General features: G+C 34.9%; 2 protein-coding genes across 5 annotated transcripts in view; one reads left to right on the top strand and one right to left on the bottom strand.

Moving 5' to 3' along the window:
* CUNH4orf47 (chromosome unknown C4orf47 homolog) overlaps nt 1-27,797 on the top strand; it is an 83,070-nt gene that overhangs the window by 31,430 nt on the left and 23,843 nt on the right. The gene's annotated exons all lie outside the window — the stretch shown is intronic.
* PDLIM3 (PDZ and LIM domain 3) lies at nt 835-23,040 on the bottom strand. Of its 3 annotated transcripts, XM_052682605.1 has the most exons (8): nt 22,814-23,040; nt 18,350-18,501; nt 16,709-16,793; nt 10,763-10,830; nt 7,325-7,588; nt 4,536-4,666; nt 3,310-3,421; nt 835-2,765 (listed from the first exon to the last, which is right to left on the bottom strand). In XM_052682605.1, exons 1-8 carry the CDS (start codon nt 22,904-22,906, stop codon nt 2,576-2,578), a joined length of 1,095 nt encoding a protein of 364 aa, XP_052538565.1. In that variant the 5' UTR covers nt 22,907-23,040; the 3' UTR covers nt 835-2,575. The 3 variants fall into 3 exon arrangements, with proteins under 3 accessions (XP_052538565.1, XP_052538566.1, XP_052538567.1); XM_052682606.1 differs by lacking the exons at nt 7,325-7,588; nt 10,763-10,830 and adding an exon at nt 11,226-11,413 and having other exon boundaries at nt 22,814-23,038; XM_052682607.1 differs by lacking the exon at nt 7,325-7,588 and having other exon boundaries at nt 22,814-23,038.

The following is a 27,797-nucleotide window of genomic DNA, read 5'->3' as shown; positions in this document are numbered from 1 at the left end:
TGCAATATATATAAAGTCTGGACACAGCTGAGCAGCATAGTAGTATTACGCTGTCTTGATTTAGTGGGTATGCGATTCTTAAGCCAGCAGATAAAGTGGATCGTTCTTTAGCTGAACACTTTGTATGTATGGGATTTGTGCCAATAAGCCCTGACACCCACCAGAGGTAAAGAACGTGGCCTTGAGTGTGCTACAGAGAGAACTGCTGGATCTTTCTCTCACATTTAAATCTCTGTATTTAATATCTTCAGGCAGGAGAGAAGGTAGGATGTGATTTCCAATTTCCAATTCCTCTATCAGGATCAAGGATTTTTGAATCTGAATGAATTGAACGTTGATGTTTCTTTCGTTTTACAGTGGTGTAAAGGTTTGCACGTAGGTTGGTACTTGCAATTAGATAGGCTTTCAAGTTCTATCAAAATAATCTCAGACCTCAAACCTCCCAAAATAGCACCATGTCATGATGCAATGCCACTGAACTTCACTCACGGATTTGTCATCAGGTCATGTTCTCTGGCTTTCTTTTAACCTAATATTTCTTATGGCTACATTTCCAGGAATTTCCTCATGTTTTTAATTGATATGTTTGGCTTGTTAAAGACAGTCTTCAGCTTTGAAAGCACATCATTGTATTCACTTTCAGAAAGCTGATTTTGCCTAGGTTGTATGCTCAAATGTCTAATATAAAACTTCTTTCATTCTGGCCAGCTGTTTGATAAAATCCAAAACATTCTTTCCTGTGTGGCTGAAAATGCCTAACTTCTATTATTGTTAAGTCACTTGACATTCATACATTCCCATTTTTCATACCAGTTGAAAAGAAATGCGGAATCCTTATCATATATAGTATATTTATTTTTACCTTCAGTTGCTCCACAAAGAAATGAACATTAAGCAATTATTTAAAAACACCAATGACGCATTGCAAGTTTGTAAAAATAGACACGTGCACTCTCACTGTCAAAATGATTTTTAGGTTTACTTTATGAATTTTATCAGTGGAAAAATATAAATACTACATATAGCCTTCATGATACATAAGGAACAGAATTGTTTTGTGCCAGAAAATAATTTGCTAGCTAATATTTAAAGGGATGTGCCTCTATATGCTTTTGATATGCAGTTTTAAATTCTGAATACAGTGACACATAGATTTTTAAAATATTTTAATTCTGAAATAATACTAAAACTAAAACTAAAAGTCTTTGAATATGCAAACATTGCATTTCAGGCTTTGGGACTCATCTGATTTTTTAAAATAAATCTAAATTGTATACAGCCTCTTATTTTGATTCCTGATTCTTCTTACATTCTAAGCTTTTCATTTTTAGAGCGAGAAAAGTAAGATTCTTTGTCACTGAGTTGTTCATTTCTGCTATGAATTTAAGTATTGTGTTAAGTATTTCTGGAAGATGCTAAGGCGAAGTTTGTCATGTGCGTGTGTGTATGCAGCTGGCATACCTACCTGAAAGCAATGGAGCCCTTACAGAACATTCAGAAATTCAGAAATTCATTTGAAAACTGTGAGTTCACCAGTCTTTTCATAAAAGATCTTTCCTTTCTAAGTGTTAATTATCAGTCATTTTATAAGTTGTCCAAGTTTTAATTATCAGGAATTAAGATACTATGGTGATATTTTCCCATTGTTCCTATTATGGAAATTGAATAATCTAGAGGAAACAAAAAAATGAACAGTACTTGAAAGAAACATTTTCTGTGGAAAGGCTTTTAAATTTACTTTCATTCTCAATTTGCAGTGAATTCCTAATAGAACAAATTCTTTTTTTTTCTCCCAAAAATAATGTATTGGTGTGCCTACCTCAGAATAATTTTCTGCTAAGTGATGTGAGAGCTAAAAGGTGATTTCATTTGCAAATCATTAAACAGTGTAGAATTATTTTGCTTCTTAACTAAATGATCATTATGATACTAGCCCTTTTATTATATGAAATGACATTCATTTCTTAACACATTTGCTGCATCAGAAAATCAAGAAAATATAACCCCAAATTGAAAGCAAAGTAAGCAGAATCTATTTTTGGCACACATTGGTGATAATTGAATGGTTGAAACAGGCATGAACATCCCATTGTTTTGTAGTATCCATGTAAAATAGCTTCTTTTCTAATGATTGATCATGTTTCTTTCTTGGGTAGGGCCCAGCCTGTAGCACAATGAGGCTTTTGATTGGTTTGCTATTTGTACGGATATTAGATTCTTAACATGTTAAAAATAATGTCTTAATTACAGCAACTGGGTGCATATACCTCAGTAATTGTGTAATACCCCTGATGTTTCAATTGTTTTATTTATTTATTTTATTTATTCCTGTACAGCTGTTTCAGTTCATACTCCATTGAGCTGTATTGGCAACTTCAAGGATAAAATTTTAGCTGAATTTTACTGGTATGGTATGTTACTGCTGATTAATAGGGACTTCCACCTCAGAATATCACAAGAGAAAGTTTAAAAGCTGCTACTTTGAATTCAGACAGAAGTCCTGACAGTTGTACTGCTGTTCTAAGCTGTTAATGGCTTCTCGTGTGCATGCGTATATTTGTGTGCTAATGTAAGACTAGCATTTCGGGTAAACAGTAACTGCTTCATATCCCTCTGGTGGCCTCATGCGAGCTCGTGCATGAGCTTCACAGTATAGCTGGCCTTCCACAAAGAAGTAGCCTTTTTGTTTCAGGTTAAGATTGCAGTCAGAGCACACAAAACATTCTGGGTGTCGGTATTTATCACGTGCCTTCACCACTGTTCCTCTGTGTGAAAACAAGAAAAAGCAATTAATTCATATGAATTTAGAGTGCAAAGAAACTAAAGTGTAACACAAGATAAGTTTTAGGTGTTTCTTTTAAGGCCTTTAAGTTGTTTCTCCAGTGGTTTTGCCAGCTTCTAGAGAATTTAAAGTTGTAAGATGAATTTGAATAATTAGAATATAAAATGCGTTAGAGATGATGACATAAGCTTTCTAATAGCTCACTGGAAAACCAGTTTGAAGAAACATTTTATTTTGGTTGTAACACTTTACGTATAGTCTCACCTATTAATACGTTGAATAAATTAATGTATTTATAAAACTCATTTCCTCATCATTATCTGTGTTCTTTGCTGAAATTAGTGATGTCATTAGAATATAAAGCTGGCAGATTCAAAACAGATCAGAGTGTTTTTGATGCTCCCACTGGCTTGTCAGGAGGATGCTTTATACTACGGAACAACCTACAAACCTGTAGTTTATCTAGATGTAAACTGGGGATGTGCACTTAAGCTAGAAATTTATAAAACTGAGCAGAAACAACTTACAGAATTCCACTCCCACATTTGTCACACTGTGGTACTTTCTGGGCTCCGGGCAGGCCAGTAGGTATCTTTGTTACAGGTGCTTTCACACTTCTTGTACCCACTGGACGTCCATCTGAAATCCAAAATATTTCTGTTAAATACAGGCTGATACAAAAGTGTCTGCTACAGTTAAATCTTTTCCTGCAAATACGTACTTCTGTGTTTACAAAGTTTCACTTATGCCCAATAATTTCTTGATATAAGCTTTGTGAGTCCAATCCCATGTCTTTAGAATTGGGAACAATGATGTGTACTGTAGCCAAAAAGCAGATACAGCTTGATTAAAAATATATTGCTCTCTATCTCGTAAACACACAGAAATTCTAGATAGCAGGTCTTGGGTATAAACAGGAGAAAGAGGAGGATCTGGCTTTAACATAGGGCCTTAACAGAGTCACAACCTCTCTGAAAGCTTACTTATTTATACAACAATATAATGAGTTCAAAAAGATTTGTAACATGATATAAATATAAAATTATATAATAATAATATAAATAATATAATATAATAATTATATAAAATATAAAAGAAGATGCCAAATAAAATCCCACAATAATATGTGTACAGAAAAAATAGACGCATTCATTCCTTCTCTCATAAATATTTAGATATAAAAGGAAAAATTATAAATATTTATAATATTCACAGCTTAAATTTGGTTATATTTTATTCTTTATACTTAATGTAATTATAAATATTAGAAACTTGTAGCCTTTAATAATGTTTATTGTTATTTTCAAAACTTCTTCATTTGGAGGAAATATGAGGAAATATGGTGTTGTCCTCTTTAGTTTTCATTTAGAATGGAGAAGGAACGAGTGAAACTTCTCTTAGAAGCCTGGCTTAAAATTCTCTTTTTTCTGGATGTGGAAGAGAGTGTGTTCTTTCTTTGTGTTCCACAAGTTCTTACACATAAAACTTATCATTCAGTTACAAATTATTTTGTACATTAGCAGTCTTAAACTAACATCACCGTTTTATTAACACAAGACATTGCTAGCCATAAGAGCAAGGGGAAAAATGTTACTAGGCTTGTGTACTATTTGTCAGATTTATAAAGACTTGGGCTGTCAGAAATCTCGGCAGCTCTGATCTCTCTTATTCTCTAATTCCCCTCTCTAACAAATATTAAAAAAAAAAAAAAAAAAAAAAAGTTGAACAGGTAGAATATGTTATTATTAACCACCTTCCTCGGAGACTAAATTCTGGAGCACCTTAAAGGAGCCAGACTGGCGGGGTTGGCTGGGCTCCTCCTGTTGGTTGGAGTGCAGCATCCTGTACACGTCAGACTGAGGCACTGCCGTGGGAGCTGGGTCACTGCGTCACAGGGAGGAAGAGCAGAGAATGCAGTTAACAGACATAACTTCAAATGAACAGCTCTGCCAGGCATAGAATGTGATTCAGGAAACAGCCATAGAGATATGTGAGTTTCTCCAGCCACTGGAAAACTGTTTATTCCAGGTAGCACTGCTTTATATAGGCTTCTCTGGAGCCTAGTCTACTGAAAAAGATATCCATGGAATTCTTACAAAAATAAGTCTACGAACTCATGACGCTGTTTCCATAATTACTGCTCTGGCTCTAAGGGCATTTGGAAATAGGCCAGTACTTGTGTTTAACTTCAAAGCAGTTGCATTCTTGTGATCAACTGCTGTATTACCAGATGCTCTCTGGTCCAGTATCCAGAAATTCCATTTTCACAGCAGCTGGCTTCAGGAATGCTGATAAAACCACAGACCAGATTGTTACATAGGGTCAGCCAAAACCTAAGCAAACACTTTGGGAGAGTGCCATGAAGTCAAGGTATTCATGCTTTTCTAAGTTGGCTCATTCACTAGTTACAATAATGATTACTTATCTAATCTAATTGTTACTTAATTTATGAAGGTGACAGAAAGAGACTGAAGTAGGTACTGCATTTGCAGATAAACACAGGTGAACGGAAAATCTGCTTTTAAAATTAAATTAGGGTGGGATGTGACTTTTATAATGGCAATTTCATGACAAAAATATAAGGTAAATTCTTGTCCAGATAGTGTTTTGTGGTTGAATTTCTTGTGACCTGCAAACAAAAGATTTTACCAAAAATGTTTTGTGGTATTTTAAATCATGCTGAATTTTAAAATTGATTGAGCTAACTAACATTTTCAGTGTCTGAGAGAAAGGGCAGATGACTATACATACTGGGAAGCTGAGGCGAACGTGTGACATCCATAAATTTCAAATTGCTACTGGAATTAATTAGGTAAAAATTACTTCAGTGAAGTCTGTTATCTCACTGATACTTGTGTAAATGTCCAGTTTAAATTTCCTATTACAACAAGCCTTCTATTGTCTGTTGTACCTTAAATAAGTTGCCACTGGAAAAAAAGTAACTAATTCCATGGGAAATTAGGCTGGTTTTGATTTAGATGATTTTGTTACCTTCCCAGAATAACATCTGGGCTGTCACATAGTGCAGTAAGAGGAATAACTACTGTTGACTACATTAATTCTTTGTGTCTTCTCTGAGCAACCAAATTGTTCAGAGCCATATTTAAGCTGGTATAAAATGTGTTCTGTTCTTTCATAATAAGCTTTTAATCTGTAGAGTAAGCTCACTTCTAAAGATTTTAACTATTGCAAATTCAGACCCTCAGTCTCTCTTCTTGACTAAAATCCTGAAATCCAAACAAGTGATAATATAATTACATACAAAAGGCAAAAAACAGAGACAAATCTATGAGATAACATTCCTAAATTCGTACAGAGTAAAAATGAATGCCGTAACAGAAAAGACATTTGAAACCTGTGTAGAGAGTCAGTTCTCAAACTGAGAACACTACAAGCTTTTGTGAAATCTCATTACTTTGGGCTTAATCCATTATGACAGTATAAAGAAAAAGCCATTTGGCTTTTTTCTTTTTCCCTATTCTTGTTGTTGTTATTGAGGGTAAACATCAATGCAGTAGATTAACATTGCTCAGATGAAGTACAGTTTTGTGTTCATCAAATTAGCATGAACATAAATATTTCTTTATAAATTTGATCTTTATGGTTAGTTACAGCCCAGTTCTTCAAAGTGCTGAAGAAGGCTTATTTGTGCCAGTGATTACTGCTTATTTAAGGTATTAGTGATTAGCTTTAGTTTACACCATATATATTATAAATTATTAAGTCCTGTTGTATAACAAAAAAGTAAGTACTGTTAAGCAAAAATAAAGATAAACCAAAATTAATGATTAATTGTACCTTGTAAAGATAAGTAGAGTTTTAAAAGTTTTTATTATTTATCACTGCTGTCCATATTGGTGAGGTTCCTACCTGACTTTTAGTTACTTTAGTAAATAAAATTCATAAATCATCTTTTAATTTTTAGGTTATTTTTAGGTTTAGAAAGTCAAACTGGCTGTTTTTTGATAAAAGCTAGTTATTGAATGAATTGTCCCAAGAGGGAGTTAAATAGTATGAATATCTGTCCACAAGATCTCCTAACTTCAGCAGTTGAAATAAATTTGACCTAATAATAATATTGCATTAATGATCAATAAGAATCATTTATTAAGAATAATTTAATAAGATTATTAAATTAATAAATTATTAAATACCAACGGTGATAGTAATAACATATAAATAATTAATATATAAAATAAAATATAAAATAAATAAATAATTATGAATTTGGGAGGGAATCAGAATCTTAATTTGGAATGACCAGTCAGCAAGTTGTCCAGGTAGTTTAATCAGCTTTTATTTATTAATTACAAATTTAAGATTATTTCCTCTGAGCTATTTATAAATTCTGAAAGACCTCTTTAATACTAAAAGTCATCAACTACTAGTGTTTTAATGGAAACATTCAATGCCTTTAAATAACTTATTTTGTCTTTAACCCTTTTACACATTCTTGAAGAAACAGTGTGATATTAAAGCCCACGACTGCTGGTACATTCTAAATTCATATATTCATAAATATCAAGCATACTCTCTAATTACCTCATTACGGGTGTTTCCCCCAGAGCTGTAGAAACTTGGCCTTGCAGTGTTTCCATGATATTGTCATCTGAGTACAACTGCATAGGTGTGTTAAACTGAGCATGTACAATCTTGACACCAGGAAGCTCCATTTCCAGGGGAACGTTAGGGGCCATCCTAGACACTGCTTTCAGCTCGGTGGGGCAGATGGAGCTAACCGTGCTAATTGAAGAGGGGGTACTACGTCCACTGCCACAGTCAATCCCCGAAGGAGTGCTGCATCCACTGTGTTAATTACAGATTACAGCCAGAGTGCAGAAAGGTGTGCAGTGCACATCGGATTATAGAGAATAAAGACAAAAGTACAGGAATACGGTGATGTTAGCAAGCGTATGTATGTAAGAAATACAGGAAAGTGAAAGTAGAGAAAAGCAAAAGTATGTGTGCTCACTGAAAAGCATTTTCCTGTAAAAAGCATCAGTGCCAGTTATAATGCGTTCCTTAAAATTTTGGCAAGCATTTTCTTTAGGTGGTAAAAAAAAAACCAAAAACAATGAATTTAATATTTCAGAACACAACATTAATTTGCATTTTGAACGCTAGATTTTGTTTGACCAGTTAAGCCTCCATAAAACTTGTTGTAGGCAAATAATTCTTAAGATCTCAAAATAGTAGCCTACAAAGATTATGAGAGTTGTACATGCCAGTGACAGAATGAACACCAGCAATATTGGAATCCTAAATGCACCATTCCAGCCCTGCACTTCATAATCCATCTCAGTCCACATCTGAAGAAATTAAAGTAGTGTAAAATAATGAATATGACATTGCCCAGATTTCCTTAAATTCTGTGTGAGTTCGTCTTTTAAAATTATTTTATCAATATATTTTATTTGTAATATTTGTTGAAAATTTCATAGAAGAAAAAAATGCTTTAACAGCCAGTTGTACTTTTGCTTTTCTAAATGACAGTGTTTTTAATAGAATATAAAATGGTCCTTCACAAGAATATTCATTTTACTGCTTTTGAAGCAGATTTTGCATGTAATTTATATAAAATAAAGAAGATGTACAGTTTTGGAGAAGTATTGATGTTGCTCTATATTACTGAATTACAGTTAATGTGCACCGACATCTGCGAAAAAGGTCTGGTAAAGTAATGTAAAAATGTAAACATTAAGCTCGAAGTCTTTTTCAGTGTCACTAATTTGAAGACTTCAGTATTTTGCTCAGAGCATCGCAGAGGCTTCCTTGATTCCAGGGATATTTTTTTTCCTGTTGTTGTGTAATTTGTTACCATTTATATGATATTCAGAACCAAGAGAAGATAAAAATCTTTTTCTTCTGTATCAGGGTTGTGATTAGTTCTTTCCAAGCTGAATGAGTTTGTGTAAGCCTGTAAAATAATACTATATTTCACAATTTGATCATACTTTGCTCAGGAGATACTCTTGCATGGAGAAGAACTCAAATTCTCCCTGATTCAATGGAGAATTTGTGTAGGACCACTTTCTTAAAAATTTAAAGGGAAATACATTTTCTACAATTAAAGACATATGAAAAGAAAGCTAATTTCAGAAAGGACAGGCAAGCCTTAAACCAAAAGTACAAATTCTGTATCATCACCCAACAAGAGTCAGCTGAAAATATTAATATATATGGCTATTTATCACAATCTTAAAATAAAAATAAAACCAACACCCTTACATTCTGCAGCATCTTGCTTTGTCAGTGCTGATACTGTTAGTAAGTGGAAAAAAATAGGACAAGAGCAGAAAAAGTGTAAATCTTGCTATTAGCAGCTGAACTGGTGTTAAAGCAGGATGAAGTATAAATAGAATGTAATCATATATAAAATATAATTTCCAGTTAGTTCAATCCAAAGTTGTGGCTAATGTTGAATGTTAGTTCAATCCCACAGCCTAGAATCAGCTCTTGTCATCAAAGTGCTGTTTACCTTCAGCTGTCTGTTCTAAAGGGATATATATGGTCAAATTGGAGGTGGATTTTTTTGTTTGTTTTGCTGTGTTTAACAAAGAATATTTTTTCATTCAAACCAACGAAAAAGTAGGAGATAAACTGTGCAACAGACAAGGTTTTGTAGAATTAAGATTATCCATGAATGAGTGCAGTTTTTAAATATAGACTTCTGCAATGCTAGAACACTATACAGACCGTAACCAACTAAAGTTCTGAAACTTCTTACATTTCTGGTAGGCTGGTGCTCTTCTGACAAGCTGGAAAACGGACAATTTAATTCAGCATTATCTCTGAAAATATTGGGAGATTGAGAGTAGGCTCCCATACACTCATTTGAACTTCTGTGTCTGATTAGATACCCACAAATGGTACCTCATGGTCCAAAACTCAGTTCTAGATATATATATAAATGCTGTCTGTAGTTAGAGGCCACGTTTTTCCTAAAGACTGTTATCATTTATCCTGTATTGTCATCAGCCTCCTAGTAGAGATGGGCATGTTTTCTCCATTCTACATCGTTCTTTTTGTTCACAGAAGGATGGGTCTCTGTCTATTAGTTTCCTCTTTGTCACTCAGATAGTGAAAAAAAATAAAATACATCTGACAAAACTGATAGTTCATATGAGATTGTCCTTTGTATGCAGGAATCAACTATTCTGCTTTTTCAGTCTAGTCTGTCAGACTTGAAGTAGTATAACATAGCATACAGGCATTTTTGACCCTCAGAATGAAATACAGAACACTGAATCCACTGGTAAAACCCGTTACTGCTAGAAAGCATAAAAAATAACATAGCAGTATATTGTATTGGTTGAGCCCTTTTGAGCTTGAAAGAATTTGCATTGTTTCCCTCTCCCCTCTGCATTTAGTACTGCAAATAATAGTAAATTAGACATTCTACCCCCAGCTATGATTGAGGAATATTAGACCGAAACAATTAATATTAATATATAAGCTATTCTGCATTTTACAGATATACACGTCTGTAACAGTAGGTAGTTATTCTAGCTCTGCATTAGTCATTAGGATATCTTCTGACCACCTATCTGCTGAAATTTTAACTTAAAATCACCACACAGCCTGGACTTTAACTTGCAGAAGTACCTATCTTTTATTTAGCAAGTGAAGAAATCTCACACATTTGTTTTTGGACAGAATTTCAAAGCTCTGTATATTTCTAAGTGTACAATACTTGGTGCCACATTATAAACTGAATCAGGTTTGTGGTTGCAGTTATTTCAGAATCATATATGTATAGCTGAGAGTAGGGCCTGGACCTGTTTGCTTTCGGCAATTTTGAATTTTGAGCCTGATATCTGCAAGTTAAGCACTTCAGGTTTTTAAACTCCAGCCATACATAATATACCACCATAAGGTAATTTCAGATGCTTCAGTATGCTATATTAATGCAAACTGTGAGTATCCATTAAAAAGTAACACCATGCATTCAAACTCATCACAGCACTCAGAGTTTATAACCTGCTTCGGCCTGGGAGTATGAAAGGTTTGGGCCGAATATTATGCTTGTGTTCAAAGTAGTTCATATCCTGTAAAGAAAAAAGGGTTAAAATATCTTTCTATAAGCCTATAAATGTTTACTTCTAGCTAAAAGGTTGCTGATAACGCTTTAAAATCATAACTATGAAGTAACCTTTTTTATTTTGTACATTCCTGGAACTTAAAAGCTGCAAAGTAAAGGTATTAGAAAAGAATTAGATTGCAGTGTTGCAGATCAGTAGGGGGAGGAGAATTCTAGGTACCTGCAGTGTTACTACAGAGTTGAATGTAGAGTTTTCTGTGTTGGAAAAAATTGCTTCATTTATCATCATTTTTTGGATAACCAACAAACTCCTGATTATCAGAAAAAAAACAGCAAGAGCTGGACTTTTTAACTGAAAACAGAACAGATAGTGATATAACACAAAAAAATACCAGTACTCACTTTTGTGATGCGTTAGGAATGAGACTCCTCAGCTGTCCATGGAGTGCGTCTTGTATATTGCCAGATGAGTACAGCCCAATTGGAGAATTATAGGAGGAGCTCACTACCTGTCTTTTGTCATCAATATTTGCTGCTGCAACAAAAGGCTGGGCCCTTCTGTTGTGAGCTGTACCAATAGGCTTGAATTCCTGTACATGATAGGCAGACAAAATACACAGAGCTACAATGCACACCAAAGCTAGTAATGAGTAAAACTGACATCAGTATTGTTAATCTCTGCATTTTTTACTTTTAACTTTGTTATTTTTTAACTGATGCAAGCATACTATATTATTCTATGAATTTTCTGTTTTCTTCTGAAGCCGTACACATTCAGAGATTGTTTTTTTGTCTCAGAGCAACCAGAAGCCATTCCACATTTGTGAGTAGCATGAAAGTTCAAGAAGAAATGAGTGAGATGACCTGTTGTATTCTCTACATTTTACACTGTTTAGGTTCATCTTGTAGAAACATTCAGTGGATGAAGAGTGTTTGATACTGTAGTCCATCATCCTTTGCTGCTGTCCTGCAGTGCTTTTCAGTGACAGTGCTATGTGTGCACTTGATCGATATAGAATAAAAAAGTCTCATTCCTAACAGAGGTTTCTACAGTTTGAATGGCATTCTTCTTTAGAGACTGGAAGTTTCAATGGTAAGATAGCAGAGATTGTTGTTACTTCTGTAGCTTAGCTCTGCCAATTTGCTATCTTGACTTTGGATGTGGGATGTGTATTTTGCCTTGTGTTTGATTTTCCTAAGGTTTAGGCCACTTGACAGCAAATCTACAGAGGATGAAATCTGAACCGAGGACAGAACTTTCACACATGCTGAGTCCTTTCTTATTCCTGAAAGTTATATTCTACACTTAAAAGTGTGGTTGGAGTAATGCTACAGTACCGTAGACAATGTATGTAATCACGTTGGTATCGCACAGTGTCATATGATCTATGGAGGGTTTGTTCTGATATTCCCCTATCAATTTTATTCCAGATTGGTTTAATCATTACGTACAATTTATGCTGTGTATTTGCTGTCACGTGTTTTTTAATTGTTACATACCCAACATCTTCAGTATTAAAATTATTCTGATGCAATTGTGGTCTTTCAGTTAAATCTTGCAAGTTATGCAAATGAGTTTTCTTGTTCTGCTAAGTCGTTTTTTAAACAAAGTTTTTATTTTTTTGAGATGCAAAAATGCCTTTCTTAGATTATGCTTTTAGGAATGCTAGAAAAATTTGACTTAAAACAAATTAGTAACAAATACAATACAATTTGAATACTTAATTCAGGATAATAAGATTAAGTAAGCATATAGTATGAATATATGAATATGAATAAGTAATTCAGGAGAGCAGATTAGATAAGCATGGACACATTTTTGACATCTGTAGATTTTAATTTTTGAAATTATGATAACCTGAATGTGAACTGGCTCCGTAGTTTTCATTTAAAGCTACAGTTGCAGGAATATATTTAGGAACAGATGAAAAGAAAAGTCATGGTTATATAGAATGTGCAGTCAGGAAATGCAAACAGTAAAAGCAGTTGTATTAAATGGGAGAGTTTAGCAGCATTACATTGTAAGAGACTATTGAAAGAAGCAATCAGATAGATGTGCACAAAGGTTGTGCTTGCAATCTTTGTTTCTTTCTGTCAGAACTGCATTGCAATTGAGAAAATTTATTAGTAAATGGAAGTAAGCAACTACTGTTTAGGTTCATGTCTCATGAAATATATTAATATCAAAATATTTTAAATTGATTTAAATCCACGTATGAATACAAAGCAAGCAAAAGCAACAAGGAACACTGTCATTTCACCCCATTTAATTAGGTTGACAAATGAACAGCACAGGAGACGTGGCATCAGAGTAGCATATTTACAATATAACAGTTTTGAAAAAATTACTTGCAGTTAATTCAACTTAAATTAACTCCTTTTTAATTTAAAATCATCTCTTCATATAAAATATCAATGACAGAACATACAGCAGCAAAAACAGTCCAGCTCTTGTGTTTATTGGATCTTACTGAGTCTGTAAAAAGTCTTCTTTTATTTCAAAAGCAAAATGAGAACTGGATGTTGTTGAAATTCATAATCAGGAATGTGTGATAATTATGGTATTTCATTTCTTAATTTTTTTTTTTCTTCGAGACTGATGGTTTTTTTTGCATGACTAAGTACATTCTGCATTTTGGTACAGGTGTCAGGAACAATATGAACACGGCCCCAGAAGTCTATAGAAGTGTATGCAGCAAGGATTGTACAATGGCATTCTTTGGGGCTAACTGCCATGAGTACACACAGGTTTACATGTTGAGGTACTCTGTGAATAAAATCTCTGTGAATGCTGTTACAGAAGACAGGCTAGGTCCTCAAAACAACATGAGTGTAAGTGTATAATTTCAGTACTTGACTAGAAGTAGTAATAAACTATAAATTTGGTAGAATGTTCTGTTTTGTTTAGATTTATAGACTTATCTATGTATACAGTATATTTATATTTCCAAGGAATGTATTATGTCTTTTAAGGCCAGAGGTCTAGTAACAGGAAACAGAATGTTCAAAAGCAAAGATAGAAGGAATAAAAACAAAACAAAACAAAACAAAAAAACACAAATAAAAACAATTCAAGAAATTGTGATGATGGAAACAATTTTACCTGAGATTAAAAGAGTTGTAAATGACAAAAAAAATTTACAGGTGATAGTGTTGTTTTACATTAACAATATAGTAGAAAAGTATATATGAGGGGTTCTTTTTTGTTTTCTTTGTTTTTTTTTTTTTAAATAAGATTCACTTTGTCATTTACTTTGATTGTCTTTTCTTAATTATATTATTTGAGAACCTTCTGTTCTAAATTACTTTTTTACAGAATATGAGGGAAATATATTAGTAGTACTTCAAGTAGTCTATTATTTCCTATTATTCATTGTGCTATTGGTTGCTCCAGATTAACAAAATGAAGTGGTTGGTTCTTATATGGGAACGCTTTCAAGAGCTTTCAGAACTCCTGATCAGCAACTACCACTGGAAGTTGTTTGCTGGGATTGTTATCTTTATATTCTCTTCCACTAGTTTTTCCTCTGGGGAGTTTTTATTTGCTTTGACAATTGCCTCTATTAGTCTCCAAATGACTGGAGCTGCTCAGCCTAATGCAAAAGCTTTCCGCTGTGTAAAGGTTTCTTGTTCCATAGCTGAAACTAGGCACAGTGTTAATTGTTTTATCACTTTTCACATAACCATCTCCAAGCATCAACAGAACACTTTCGATCTGCTGACCTTCTGTTGATTTGCTGAACTATTTAATGTTTTACTTTCATTTATAACTACCTTTTATTAGCTTGCAAATTAAAATCATTAAGAAGATTGTTTAAGTCTTATTCTTATATAGTTAGCTACTAATTGATTTTAAATTACTGATTTCCCCCCTTGTGAAACTTTCTTAGTGTACTTTAGATCATGTATCTGGCAAAAGTGAAAAGCTCTAACTATCTTTATAACATCTGTCACCTTCTGAGTGATTTTAATTGTTATGCAGATGTCAGAAATACTTTTTATACAACTCGGTGATTTTCCATTTTTGTAGACCAACCAGTGTGTGCAATACTTTTGGATAAATGGGATTTGCATTTGAAGTAGTACTATACTGTTTTTAGATTTTGTTTCACTCGCCTGGGCTTCAATGCTTATGTTCACTGTTAGACAGCAGTGCACATTACTGTGATTTATGCAGATTGTAGCTGAGCTGTAAATGGTCATCTGGCAAATTTTCATTCTGCTGCTTGCATTGTTGGTATACACACCACAGGGTCTCATGTGCTGTGACAAAATACGCCATAAAATTAAGTTTAAAATTTCAGCACTTATAGAAAAAAGGCTATATTTTTTTCACACAGGTAGAACAGATTGATGGATGTTCTTCAGCAGAATTTAACTACGTTAGTTGTCCTGAGGATGGTTTAGCATATTTGTTTTCTAACATTGCTGCTTTTCTGATACCTAATAGTTATTGAAATTAATTAGTACTCCTGATTTTCTGATAAAGGAAAGAAGTAGACATACCTCTGTACCATATGGAGATGCTGGCTGTTTAAATCTGGGATAGATATTTTTTCTAACTGCCCAATGGAGACTGCTTTTCAGTAGCCTGCCAAATAGCACTTTGAGAAATCTTATGATTTATTTTTAACTAACAGCTCCTCTTAGGAATGCAGCATACATGTAAAAGGGATTACGGTCCTGTAATACATACCTACATCATTTTCTGTACAGATTGTAGTCACTTTGTTCTACTGCTATGTCTTCTATGTATATCCCAGCTATTCCACAGAAATATGCATTTAAAATAGCTATTTTGTTTCTTCATTATACTGTCTCTTACTGCTGAGGAAGGTGGATTATTTCTCTTGAAGTTTGCTGAATCGTCTAACATAAAGGCTTTAGAGCAGAACAGAGAGAGAACTAGAACACCAGAATGCTGTATTCATGTTTTGGAGTGCAATTGTGAGAACAGAATGGGTGGAAGCATTCACTGCATAGAATGTGTTCAAATAGAATATAGAAATAGAAATATTTATTTATTTATTTATTTATTTTCCCTGGGGTAACACAAAATAAACACTTTGACATGCTAACTTTGATCCTGACCTGCAATGAGAATGCTCTTTTCCCTTTCTCTCTTGAGACTACAGCAAATGTTTATGTATGTTAAAGGAGGAGTGGTGAAGGAAGTAAAGCACTAGTTATAGACAACAGCTAGACAATTAACAGATAACAACATGGAAACTCCTGCTCAAAGATTTGCACAGGAACTGGGTATTAGTTTAAGAGAAAGGAGGATTTAAACTGAGTGGATTTACTTTGCTCATGTACAAGAAACAGGATCAGGCTGTTCAAAAGTGGTGAATGATTTGCTTATTGATCAGTGCATGGGTGTTGAACAGTTTTGTAACTTTCAGTTCTGTAGTACGGTGTAAAAGTGCATGGAAACAGAGAGAAGCAACATTAATGTATTTCCCTGTTGTGTTACCTGTTACATTAAAAAGACTTTTGAGATGTGATGGACGCATTGCACTGGTGTTTGACATCCATTCCTGACTTCATCAGAAAGTCTCTGAAGGAGTTAAAGCAACTTAAACAGTATCAGAATAAAAGGAGGTATTTTTATCCATAGTAGAACTGTGGTGATATGTGCAGTTTTAAAGAAAAATGGGTATGTGTTGTAGCTTGTTAAAATTTTGTTTCATTTGTAGCTGAAAAACTAAAGCGTCCATCAAATAAGGTGATGCTTATATATCTGAAAACTGTTATGATTCGTATTTGCTTAAACTGGTAGATAATGGATGGAGTGGTATTCAAAGAATTTTAATGACCACAAAGGAGATCATTTGAAGTGTAAATACATGAGTGAAAATGCTTAGGTAAATTTAAAGAATTCATACCTGTGGTTCAGCTTCCAAATTTATCTTGAAGGGATTTGCTTTGCCATCTTCTGAAACTTGCGGCGACCATAATTTAGTTTGTGCCCTACAAAGAGAAAAAGGCAGAGATTAAAGAACTTGAATTCCTGTATAGTTATATATCTCTGGTAAAAGCTAGTATAGTTTGAAAGTTTAGTTTGTTTTACGCTTTGTTACTGTTTTAACATGAAAGTGCTTTAACAGTATTTGTGTATTATATGTGAACTGTATTAAAAAGTATATGTATATTTTTTCAATTACTTACATTATGAAGAATTGGAAATAATTTTTTAAGAGTTAATGGAATGCAAAGGAGAACTAGTCAGTTTCTGTTTTGAGTAGAGCAAGCTTTTTACAGCTTTGTTTTTTAAATGTTTGATAGCTTTTTGGATATCTTAAATATTTTGCACAAATAGATGTGTATATTAGGAATTTTCCTAAACCTCAATATCAGTTTATTTTTTCATGATCACAATATCTGTGGAAGAGCTGCTTTTCAATGGAGGAAGGGTGCAATTTAGGTACACAAGGTATATATCCAATTGTAAATAGATGTTGCATAGATATTCTTTCAGTTACTTCAGTGCAGATAGCAACACATAAATAACAGTTACAATTCTGACTTCACAGGCAAAGGAAAATTTGGCAGCTGATTTTAGAATGCTGCAATACTAACATTAAACATTAATATACAGTAATACTGTTTGTTATGTATATCCAAATATTTAGTATTTTTAAATTTGCTGAAACTTCACATGGAAAATTACACTTACCATGTTTTTAAATACTTCTTAAGAGAGTTGTTAAATGGTATGTAGCAGCCTGTAACAGATTGATATACTGCAATTAAGTGTAGGAATTTTTAATCTAAAGTCTAGGCTCTAGTAACTAGACGATTCTTCTTCCAAGAAAAATACTCCTTTATTTGGAAAGGAATATTGTGGTCAGCTGGAACAAAGTGCTGCGTCTCCCTAAGGGCGTCAGGTTGGTCAGAGTTGTCTGATTCCTGGAGACAGCTGGGAAAGGGATTTTGATTAAAGGCTGAACAAACACATTTAGGGGACGTGAAGATGTATGTGGTTCCTCATGATAGCTTTAGCAGAGTGAAATGACTGTAAGAAATTTCTGGGCTTGTGCATTTCAGGTAAGAGGGCTTTTTGTTTTTTTAGCTACTTTTTTTCCACCTGTGTTTGAGGGCAGGAGGCAGTGATAAGTGCTTGGAGCTGAGAGTGGTAGAATACTGAGGTAACTGACCAAGTGATAGCTAGCTAAGGCCTCTGCTTGGCCCTTTCCAGCTTTTTATTTCCCAAGAATGCTAAGAATATTTCCTTATGTTAAATATAAAGCTTATGAAGTCAGTAGAGGCAGTGAGGGATAGGGTTCATAGCTCAGTGATTCTTCAGGAGAGTTCCTTGATGGAAGTTAATCCGGTTCCTGAGGATGTGTTCTGGGACTATTGCCTGATGTGGAGTTGGTGAGGTAGGTTTGCATGTGTGTAATTTGAAAGGTTTTGTGAAATTCTCAGAATTATTTGATCTAGTTAACCTACATAATGGTTGCAGTATCTTGGTTGGTTGATTGTACAGTATCTTTTCTCAGAAATAAGCAGATATGTTCACGTACCTCTCTATTCTCAAGGAAAGCTGGTGTGTAGCTGCTTTAATTCTTTCCTGAGCATCATTGTGTGTCATGTTCTCTGTGCTTAGGCCATTGATAGCCACAATAACATCACCAGGGCACAAGTTGGCAGTAGAAGCCTTGCTTCCAGGTGTAATCTGAAAAACAAATTCTGAGTGAAGTTGCATTCATACCTAGTAGCTGGTAGGGAAGTATGGTGAAATTCATTCTATTTTCTGCTGGACTGGGTGTGGGAGGAGTGGGTATATAAAGAACTGTCTGATTTCTCCCAAAAGCCTTGCCTTTGCAGTTTTGGTGGTTTCTCTGTTATTTTATTGTCAGACCAACAGGCGTGCTTTATTCATCATAACTTCAAAGTAGATGAAAATTGTTTTCACACTTTCTGAATTAAATAGGTTCCACTTTAATTTCTGTAATTACTTTAACTTGTCTTTGAGCCTTTCATCTCAACTGCCATTGTGTGATTTGATTGAGAAAGTGGTGATGTTCTTCTTCGAAACCTGAGGCAGTAGCAAAATAGTACTCTGCTAAATAGTTGTGCTTATTGTTCATGTGTGTGATTTTCATTGACTGGGGAACACAGAAGGACATTTATGGTCTCACTGTGCTTACGGACAACATACAGGAGTGAGTGTATTTCCTGCAAGCTTGCCTTCTCATGTTGTCTATTTAAGTAATCATAAAAATGCCAGTAATACTGAAATAATATTTTCTCTTTATTCATGTCTAACCTGGATCCTGAATTCCTTAAAGTGCTTCAGTCCTACTGCACTTCAGTAACAGTGATTCTTCCAGGTGAAATACCAAACAATGCATGCCAAAAAGAGTATCACTATTGAAACAGTGGGAAATGTCAGCCAGTCATTCTTTACTCTTTCTAGCTGTCCATCTATGTTCAGTGAGTTTGAATGCTTGAGGAAATTAGGGTTTTGCAGTCATTTTTTTTTTTTTTCCTGCTTTCCTACTTGTAAACTTATTTGTTATTTCTCTGCAACAAGCTGTAGTGCATGTATTATTATCACATGAGTTAAGTAAGCTTTCAAAACAGGTGCTTGTAACCAGCTGGAGGTTATTAGCCCCACCAACATCCAAAAGGATAAGCTTGCCTATTTTGTATTGAACAAAGTGTTAAGGTGCCTGGATAATCATTTTGAATATGGATCAAGAAAGTTTCTTGCAGATTCTGAGTCTGGAGACCCCAGAGTGATCTGCTTGTCAAATTTCAACAGCTGCTAGTTTAAATAAACCACTGAGACCACTTACATTACTGCAGCAAGAAATGGGTGGGAGAGACCATTCTTCCTGTAGCCTGTTCCCGACTTTGTCTAGCATGTGGAGGACATGCATGGAATGACAACTGCAGGAGAGGCCGCTGGCATTAGAATGTCTGCTAAATTCTCTAATGCTCTAAATATAATGGGCAAAACCAGCCATTCTGTCATTCTTTCTCAAGTGAAGAAAGGGACCACTCTGTGGTCACAAAGTTTTACAGGTATAGCATTGACATTGCAGGTACCTCAATAAGTGATGCCGTATCTTAAGGAACTAGTTAGTGACTTATGAAATGTGCATTGTGACTACTTACAAAATGTTACGAGCACAGCGTTTGTTGGCCATCCCTGCTTTGTGAGATAGATCCTACTGGTACTTTCAGAAAACTTTTTTCTTGCTCTTTCAGACACATCTGTATGATGTATCTATTGTTCCTGCATTCTCCTTTTTATTTGGATAATATAGCTGTTGAGCATTCAGATGTTGACAGAGATAACTCTCTATTCCACATGGTTAATGTCTGTTAATGTCTGAAGAAAAACACTCTGCATCTATTTAATAGATTTACACTTTGATAAATATTTTAAGCTTTTACTTTATGAAGTTTTGAATGTTTGCAGGTAGAGAGGCTAAACATGAAGTTGAATTAATATAAATACTTGCATCGTGATCTGTAAAAGTTTGCAGTAAAACAGAACTGAAATCTAGAGTTAATAATGTTTTACCATTCACTCCAACCTCCAGAAGTTTTAATTTTGTGTAACGCTTTATTTAATATGACTTAAAGTCTAGGTTTGCATTCCTCTAAATACGTGACCCAAACTGTTATCTTCTGCTCAACATAGATGGAAATTGTTCTGTTTCATGATACTGGGGTTTTGATCATTTTGCTTAGATAATTTCTTTCATCTTTGTAGAGTTCCAAGGATTTAAAAAAATATTTTCCTTATTTCCAGTTAGCTGATCATTTTTGACCCTAATAGAATCTAACTGAATGTGTCTATTTTTATCCCCCTTCTTTCTTCCATCCTTTCAGAGATCACGGGATTTGTGGTCTTTGCATTTGCTTGAAACAGTCAAGAGAATTGTCTTGCTTGGAAAAATTGCAAATGGATTTTTGAGATGGCATCTGTTCATTAGACAGGTGTATGATGATCTCCTCTGCCGTGGGCCCTCTGACTTGTTCTAGTAAAAGCTTTTTCTTGTTGAACAACAGGCTGTTATAGCCACCTAAATGTACACCTGTTCAATTGTTTTATTCAAAATGTTTGAAAATAATTTCTGTCCTCCTCTTTATAGCAAACAGCATTTCTTGTCAGGACAGTTGAGCCAAATGTGAACAGACTACTGTTGATTCCTCTTATGAAACGAACACGTAGGCCCAAAAAAGCAGGGTATGCGAATCCCACAAATTGTTCACTAGTGGTTAAGATCTACAGCACAATACTTATTGGAAGATTCTTCTAATTGTATGATGTGGCAAAAAAAACTCGCCACCACAACTGAAAAAAACCTTAAGATTACACAAATCTACCATTAAAATCATTAAACTTAAGCTAAGCAAACATAAACATCTTCTTTCTCATACATACATACATTATTTCATAGGTCTACTTGCAATGTGATTTTTGAGTATTGCCATAGTTTGCTAAAAGCCCATGACTTATGTTTTGTGAGACATTTGGTAGGTATGAGTCAATTGCAAAATCTTTAGAAAGTTACATTTATAGTAACATCCTTTGTTACAGTAGTTTTAAACTTCATTGCACTTAATCTAAACACAAAGGAAATACAAACCAGACACTGCTAAAATATTTTTCATTAGAGATAATGGAAACTATTTTTCTTTTGGAAGCCCATAAAAGGCAATGAAGGCCCAAAAAAATCCAGAGATTTTTTTTTCTTTATTCATTGTTTTTTGTCTACTGTTTGCTTAAAGCTTTTTGTTATATCTTATGAATGTTTTTTATGAAGTTGTGCACTCTCTTTTATTTACACTTAAAGTAATTGTGTTTATGCTAGTGTGAATCTGGAGTAAGTGATCAAAAGAAATTAATTCTTACTGGTATAATAGAAAAAGGCTTGATGCCTTCTGTGGAGGCCTGTTTAGAAGTGTATTTACTGCAAGGCATCAAGAGTGACATTCATCCTTCAAGGCTTTTGATGTTTATTTAATACCAGACATAGTGTATATATTGAGTCATAGTGCGGAGCTTTGGAGGGGGGGAAGGTGCCGGGGGCTTGGTGGCTCATGCATTGCATACTCAGTGTGTCTGAGGTGCTAAAAAGCAGCAAAAACATAAGGAGAACTAGTTCTGATCCTTAATGTGTTTAACACAGTTTTCAAAATAATAACAATAAAAAAAAATTTGAAATACAAGTCTACTTAATGACAGGATATATATATCTGTAGATGCATGGCAGCTGTCTGCTTATATGCTCCTTTCATCAAGTAATTTATTTCATAAGCAATTTGCAATTAATAGTTCAAAATCATGGGAATATTTTGGCTTGAGTTCTTCCTGCCCTTTAGTGGGGGGTTAACGTGAATTGTCTGTTACTAAATATGGCAGAAAACACAGACGTATTCTCTCTTGCATATTTAGGATAGATAATTTTAGATAATTCCTTAATTAAACATTCATGAAAGTGGAAAACTTTCAGATTTAAAAGCAGGTGCTGTTGCTTTTGCTGGCAACATGCAAACTTCAGTTTAATTAAAGTTAGATTCATCTCAGGAAGTTGGCACGGAGAATTTGCAGAACACAAACTTGCAGGCATGAGGAGCTGCCTGCCAGCCGATGTCTCCCTGGTGAGCACTCAGGCAGGCAATGAAAGTGGGAGCAGTGGGGCTCTGGCCTTCAGAGGCTCAGAACTCATTTTCTTATCTGAATGCTTGGGGAAATCATGACAAAGTTTTCCTGCTGCCAGAGCACTTGAATTTAATTTTTGGGGCATAATTAGAAGTATTCTTTTAGACCAATAACAAAGTTATAGAAATGTTACACAAAACTTTTAAAGCAGTTAGCTTTCGGCTAGCTCTGCTCAGAGCCAGCAGCTGCTTGCTGATCTGTGCACAGCTTCATCTGTGTCTCTGAATTTAAGAAAAGTAAAGGGCAAAAATCTGCAGCAGGTGTCAAATACAACAAATATAAAGGAAATGAACAAAGCACATACCCTGGTTATGATCAAAGGTTGGTTAAAATCTATTCCTCCTGAGAGCCTGAATCCCCAGGGTGCCGGTCCTGGAAGAATAACGTTCTGTGGCATCGTGGCTGGGTGCTGCTGGGTTCCTGCTTGTTTTCCTTTTGTGTGTATGAGGGCTGAACTGCAGGAGGATGTGTGCTGGGCACCTGCAGGACAGGGCAGCTGACTCCTGGGATGTTGTGGTCACCCCAAGCACTGTGCTTTATTCCTCCTCTGGGTGACGTCAGCCAGTCCCTAGCTTCCCCACCCACCGAGGGGAGTACCAAACCAGACAAATAAAGCCTCAGCTGGAAAGTTTACAAGTACATCAGCTTTATCTGCTGCTTCAGCATCCCCCTCAGCCTTACAATCAGTCAAATTCAGGATACAGCTTTCTGGCTTTGTAAAGCCACCCTATTGCCTGCTTTATAGTGCTGGTCCTTGTTTTAACTTTACAGAGTACTGCTCTGACTGCTCATGGTTCTGTTTCATATAAACAAATATAAAGAGATTTCCCTCTTGGGCTGTCATTTCACATCTTGTCTTACTTGTAATGTAATAGTCTGCTGCCATAAGAAGTCTGTCCAGCCCTTCAGCTGAGTATTTCAGCCACAGTCACTTGAGAGCGTGGCATGCATCAACTCCAATGGCTTGAAAAGTCTGGGCTGATGTCATGCATATTTCTTGTACTGAGGAAGAGAATTGCAGAATTATTTGATGATACCTCTATTTTTTTTTTTTTGTAGAAATCTACAATTGCAAGATAATTCCAAATGCCTTCTCTTGGTTGCTGATGTTATTCAGTAACATTCTCCATCATTTTGATTTTTCTGGCATTAGCTTGTTCAGCTTTATTCTGACTTTATCCCCTTTGTACTCCTCAGAAAGAGGAGGAATTGTGCAGTGATGATGTCTGTGTTCACTCACTCTCTTATCACGATGCTACAGATTTTTGCTTAGAAGTGACATTACTGAAGTTAAATTGTGCATGTGAAATGTTCTTCAAGCTTCACTTTGCCCACAGTTTGTCCTCTTTTGTAACAGTGCCTACAGCTCTAATAAAAAACTGTTGAGAATATGTATTTTGTAGTAATAACAGTCCACATTATGTTTTCTGCCTTTGGGTAAAAGTGTTTTTTTGTTTTTTCTTCTTCCTTGTTGTTTCCTATGTCAGAGGCCTTACTCACCTTTGTTCATTCTATGCGTTTGCCTTTCACATTACCTTTCTTATACACCCTGTTCAGAGGAGACTCTGGACAAAAAAAAGAATAATAAGTGAGATTCAAGAATAAAAAGTAGGTTCATGCCATTTGGGTAATTTCTGGTGTGGGTAATGTGTTTATTTGTAAATTTCAGTATAAAATTGGTTTCTGCTTCTTATTCCTCATACTTGTTGAATGTCTTTATCTGTATTCTGAAAGTCCTTCTCAGTAAGATATGCTGAGAACTTTTTTCTCTTCTTGAGGGCTGTGAAATTTAGCCTAAGAATTTCTGAAGTATTTATCCTTTATTTGTGGCTTGCTATTAGACTGTAGTGTTTGTTGTGATTTTTTTTTTTGTGTGTTTGTTTTTTAGTAGTCTTCTTGTCCAAAATACACTCTAAAGCTATAAAAGGTCTTGGAAATATTTCACACCCCAATATGAACAAAATAGATGTTAATAACACTCTCAAAGAAAACTGTGAGAAAATAGACCCTATCAGTTTGATTTGACAGTTGTCAGGAGCATGGGAGTGAGGTCAGCTTACATTAGGGAAGATAAACACATTGATATAAAGCAAGGCAGGTATTTAGTTCCAGGCATATATCAAGTGTGTTAGCTTAAGTATTTCATATGATTTAAAGTTTAAAAGAGTTTTCATTACTTTTGAACAGTGTATATACTTTGATATGACAGTTTTTCAGGTTGATTCAACACATGCCTTCAATATATTGATGCTCTGCTTATGCAGTTCATATCCTGCCAGGTTCTATTATGCATAGAGTCAGAGTGTATCTCTGATAGTTCTTCTGTTTCTTTTTTCATCCTCCCTTATACTTGTTTTGGGTAGAAACACTCTTGTGTTTGGTACCTCTCCTTTTTTTCCCCACTCTTTTCCTAATGAATCCTGTAATCTAGTTTCTTGCTGGGCATATGTAGCATATTAGGTGTACTCATCTAAAAAGTGATGTTTGCCTTTCTGCTTTCATTGAGTACTGGCAATCTCAAATAGTAAATTCTACAATAGCAAAGGCTTCAGAATCATAAGAATATCTGTATCAGGTCAAACCTGTGATCAGACTCTTAGTTTCCAGTGTCAAAAATTAGGGTACGTGTATAACAATTTCTTTATTTGTGATGTCTTTTAAATTCTTTTTAGTAAATTATTATATTATTATATCTTAATATGTAAGCTTTATTAGTAATATTTTAGAAATCCTGTTCTTCTCAAAGCCTGTTAGGTATTTTGACTGCTGGTGAAGTAACTAGAGAGTTACTGATCATCTGGGGACAGCTGCTAGTTGGTGAAACAATTTCAGGTTGCTTAAGAATCTATCATGTTTGTACAGGCTTCTCTACTATACACAAATATGCTTTTCCATCCCTTCTACTCTCATTAGAAACATGTAGGGAGAGAGCAGGCTTAAAAAATAACTGTGCAGGTGATTGCTATTAATTGCAGCGGAAGATATGCTCATATCAAACTGAACATTGGATCAAAGATTTATTATTTTCTCCCTTATTTAATTAGAAGGCAGATTTACTCTCCAAATTGCTGTTGTTCCAGACAGCAAGTGTTGAATCCTGTTTTACTGTTGTGTCACTAGTTGAGCTTTAACTCTATGTACTCTTTTATCCTTTTTGACTTTTTCCCCCCCAAAAAAAAGGCAATATTATATCACAGGTTGCACAGAGATGTGGTTAATGCCCCGTCCCTTGAGACTTTCAAAGTGAGGCTGGATCAGACCCTGAGCAACATGATCTGGCTGTGTATGTCTCTGTTCATTGCAGGGAAGATGGGCTAGATAACCTTTAAAGGTCTTTTCCAACTCCAAGGATTCTATGATTCTAAGGAAATATTTTCCTGATAAATCAATACAGTGGATGTACAAAAAAAAAAAAAAATATATATATATATATATGTGTGTGTGTGTGTGTGTGTGTGTGTGTATATATACATATATATATATATAAAAATAGAATTAGATTTCATTACTAAAAAATACCAAATGTTTAATACTGACGCATCCTTCTGTATACTCCTGGAATGCTTTGTTGCAGGCTGTAGAAACAGAATGAAACAACAAAAAAACCCTCAAAGTGTGCATTTGCTGTCAGACGTGTGATAAACCTGACCTATTCTGGAGCTTGTTGTCATAAAGTGTACTGAGCCTCTCTGTAAATTTTGGACAGTAACAGTAGGATACTAAGTGGAGCCTTAAAATCACTTACACATGTGGAACAGTATGTACTTAAACTGGCTCTCCAGAGGTGAAAGGCCAGAATATTCCCTGCTGCATGGCCTGACTTCTATTTCAAAACACATGGGTATATGGGAAATCTTCTTATAACAAATGTTTGCAATTTTATAATGATTTCCCAAAGCAGCAAGATATGACTAAGTACAGTTTGAAGTCATTTCTAATTGAACTACCAAGGAACAGGAATAGTTAATAGCTTGGATCTCAATGCATATTTCATCTCAACTTTTTCTGGTGGATGTCTGATAACCCATCTTTATATTTTCCTGGCAAAGGAGAAATTTTTTCATTTTTTCATGTTTTTAATCAGTATGACAGGCAACTCTAGTGTTCTTATCATGCGTCTAGCAAAGTGGAGGAGTGGGTTTCAGGTGCTGCACCCCTTTCCCAGGCATTAGCTGGAAAACATGCGAGGTAGAAAAGGGTTTTCCTACAAGTCCTCCCCATGCTCCAGTTTTGCAGTTCTGAAACAATGATTTGGCTCAACTGCACTTTCACTTCAGATTTTTGACCATCATTTTCACATGGCTCTTGTGCATCTCTCTGCTGGACAGGTACTGAGTAAAGGATAAATGCTGTGTCTGCAGGCTCATTAAACTTGGTATATGCTCTCTTTTCTACAAGAAGCTGCTTGCTTATAAAGTGGGGAGTAGTTTCCTTATAGCTTTTTAAAGTCTGTGTTAAGGATGTGGTCCAAACAAGCAAATAAGCGGAAAGTAAATTTCTGCTATCATAATATATTTCAGAGTTCCATTTCATGAACATCTAAGCAAGTTGAAAGAAGAAACTGAAATTTTCTATTTTAAAAGACTTGTTTCACTAATCATAGATGTGCTTGTTTTGAGTTTTCACCTTGCCTGAAATCTGTGCACTGATTTTCTTGTTTGCCTTTTTCATTTTTTTTAAAAGGCAAAGGAGGAGTTGGAGGCTTGTATGAAATAATGTGATTGGTATGACTCTGCTTTTCAAAGAAAATCTAAAGGGCATTTTAAGTTGAATGAGATGCTTAGTCACATTAAGGCATTGAGTCCTGCTTGTCCATCCATTCATTTGCAGAGAAGTTCCCAAAAGGAAGACATTTGAATTTCCATCTGTGTTTTTATAATTCCCATTCACGCACTGGTTACCTGAAGTGTTACTTCCATTGCAGCATTTCTGCTGCCTTTTTCTGTGTTACCAGTGTTAGATATTGTTGTGACTTGAGAAGAAATTTCTTGTCCTTTATTGGTTTATCTGTGAATCTGATATAATGTCAGCACATACTGTAGTTATGATTCTTAGCCAAAAAGTAAGTCGCGAAAGACTTCTCAATTTGCATGCCTAATTATTTTGATTCTCCAATTTCATGCTTCATTATTTTTATGAGAACTGAATGTTTTCTGCAAGGACTGTATAAGAAAAGTGTCTTGTTCTTTTGTGCTAAAAGCCAGCAGAAGGTATGGTGGAGAATCCTAAAGACTAGAACAGCAACATGACTCTAAGTTGTTTTTTCTTTTCAGTCCATTCAGTTGTTG

Source organism: Tympanuchus pallidicinctus, unplaced genomic scaffold (assembly GCF_026119805.1).
Source record: "Tympanuchus pallidicinctus isolate F22 unplaced genomic scaffold, pur_lepc_1.0 scaffold2, whole genome shotgun sequence".
Classification (NCBI taxonomy): domain Eukaryota; kingdom Metazoa; phylum Chordata; class Aves; order Galliformes; family Phasianidae; genus Tympanuchus; species Tympanuchus pallidicinctus.
The sequence above is the reverse complement of the archived record's forward strand: the minus strand, read 5'-3'. Positions and strand labels throughout refer to the sequence as shown.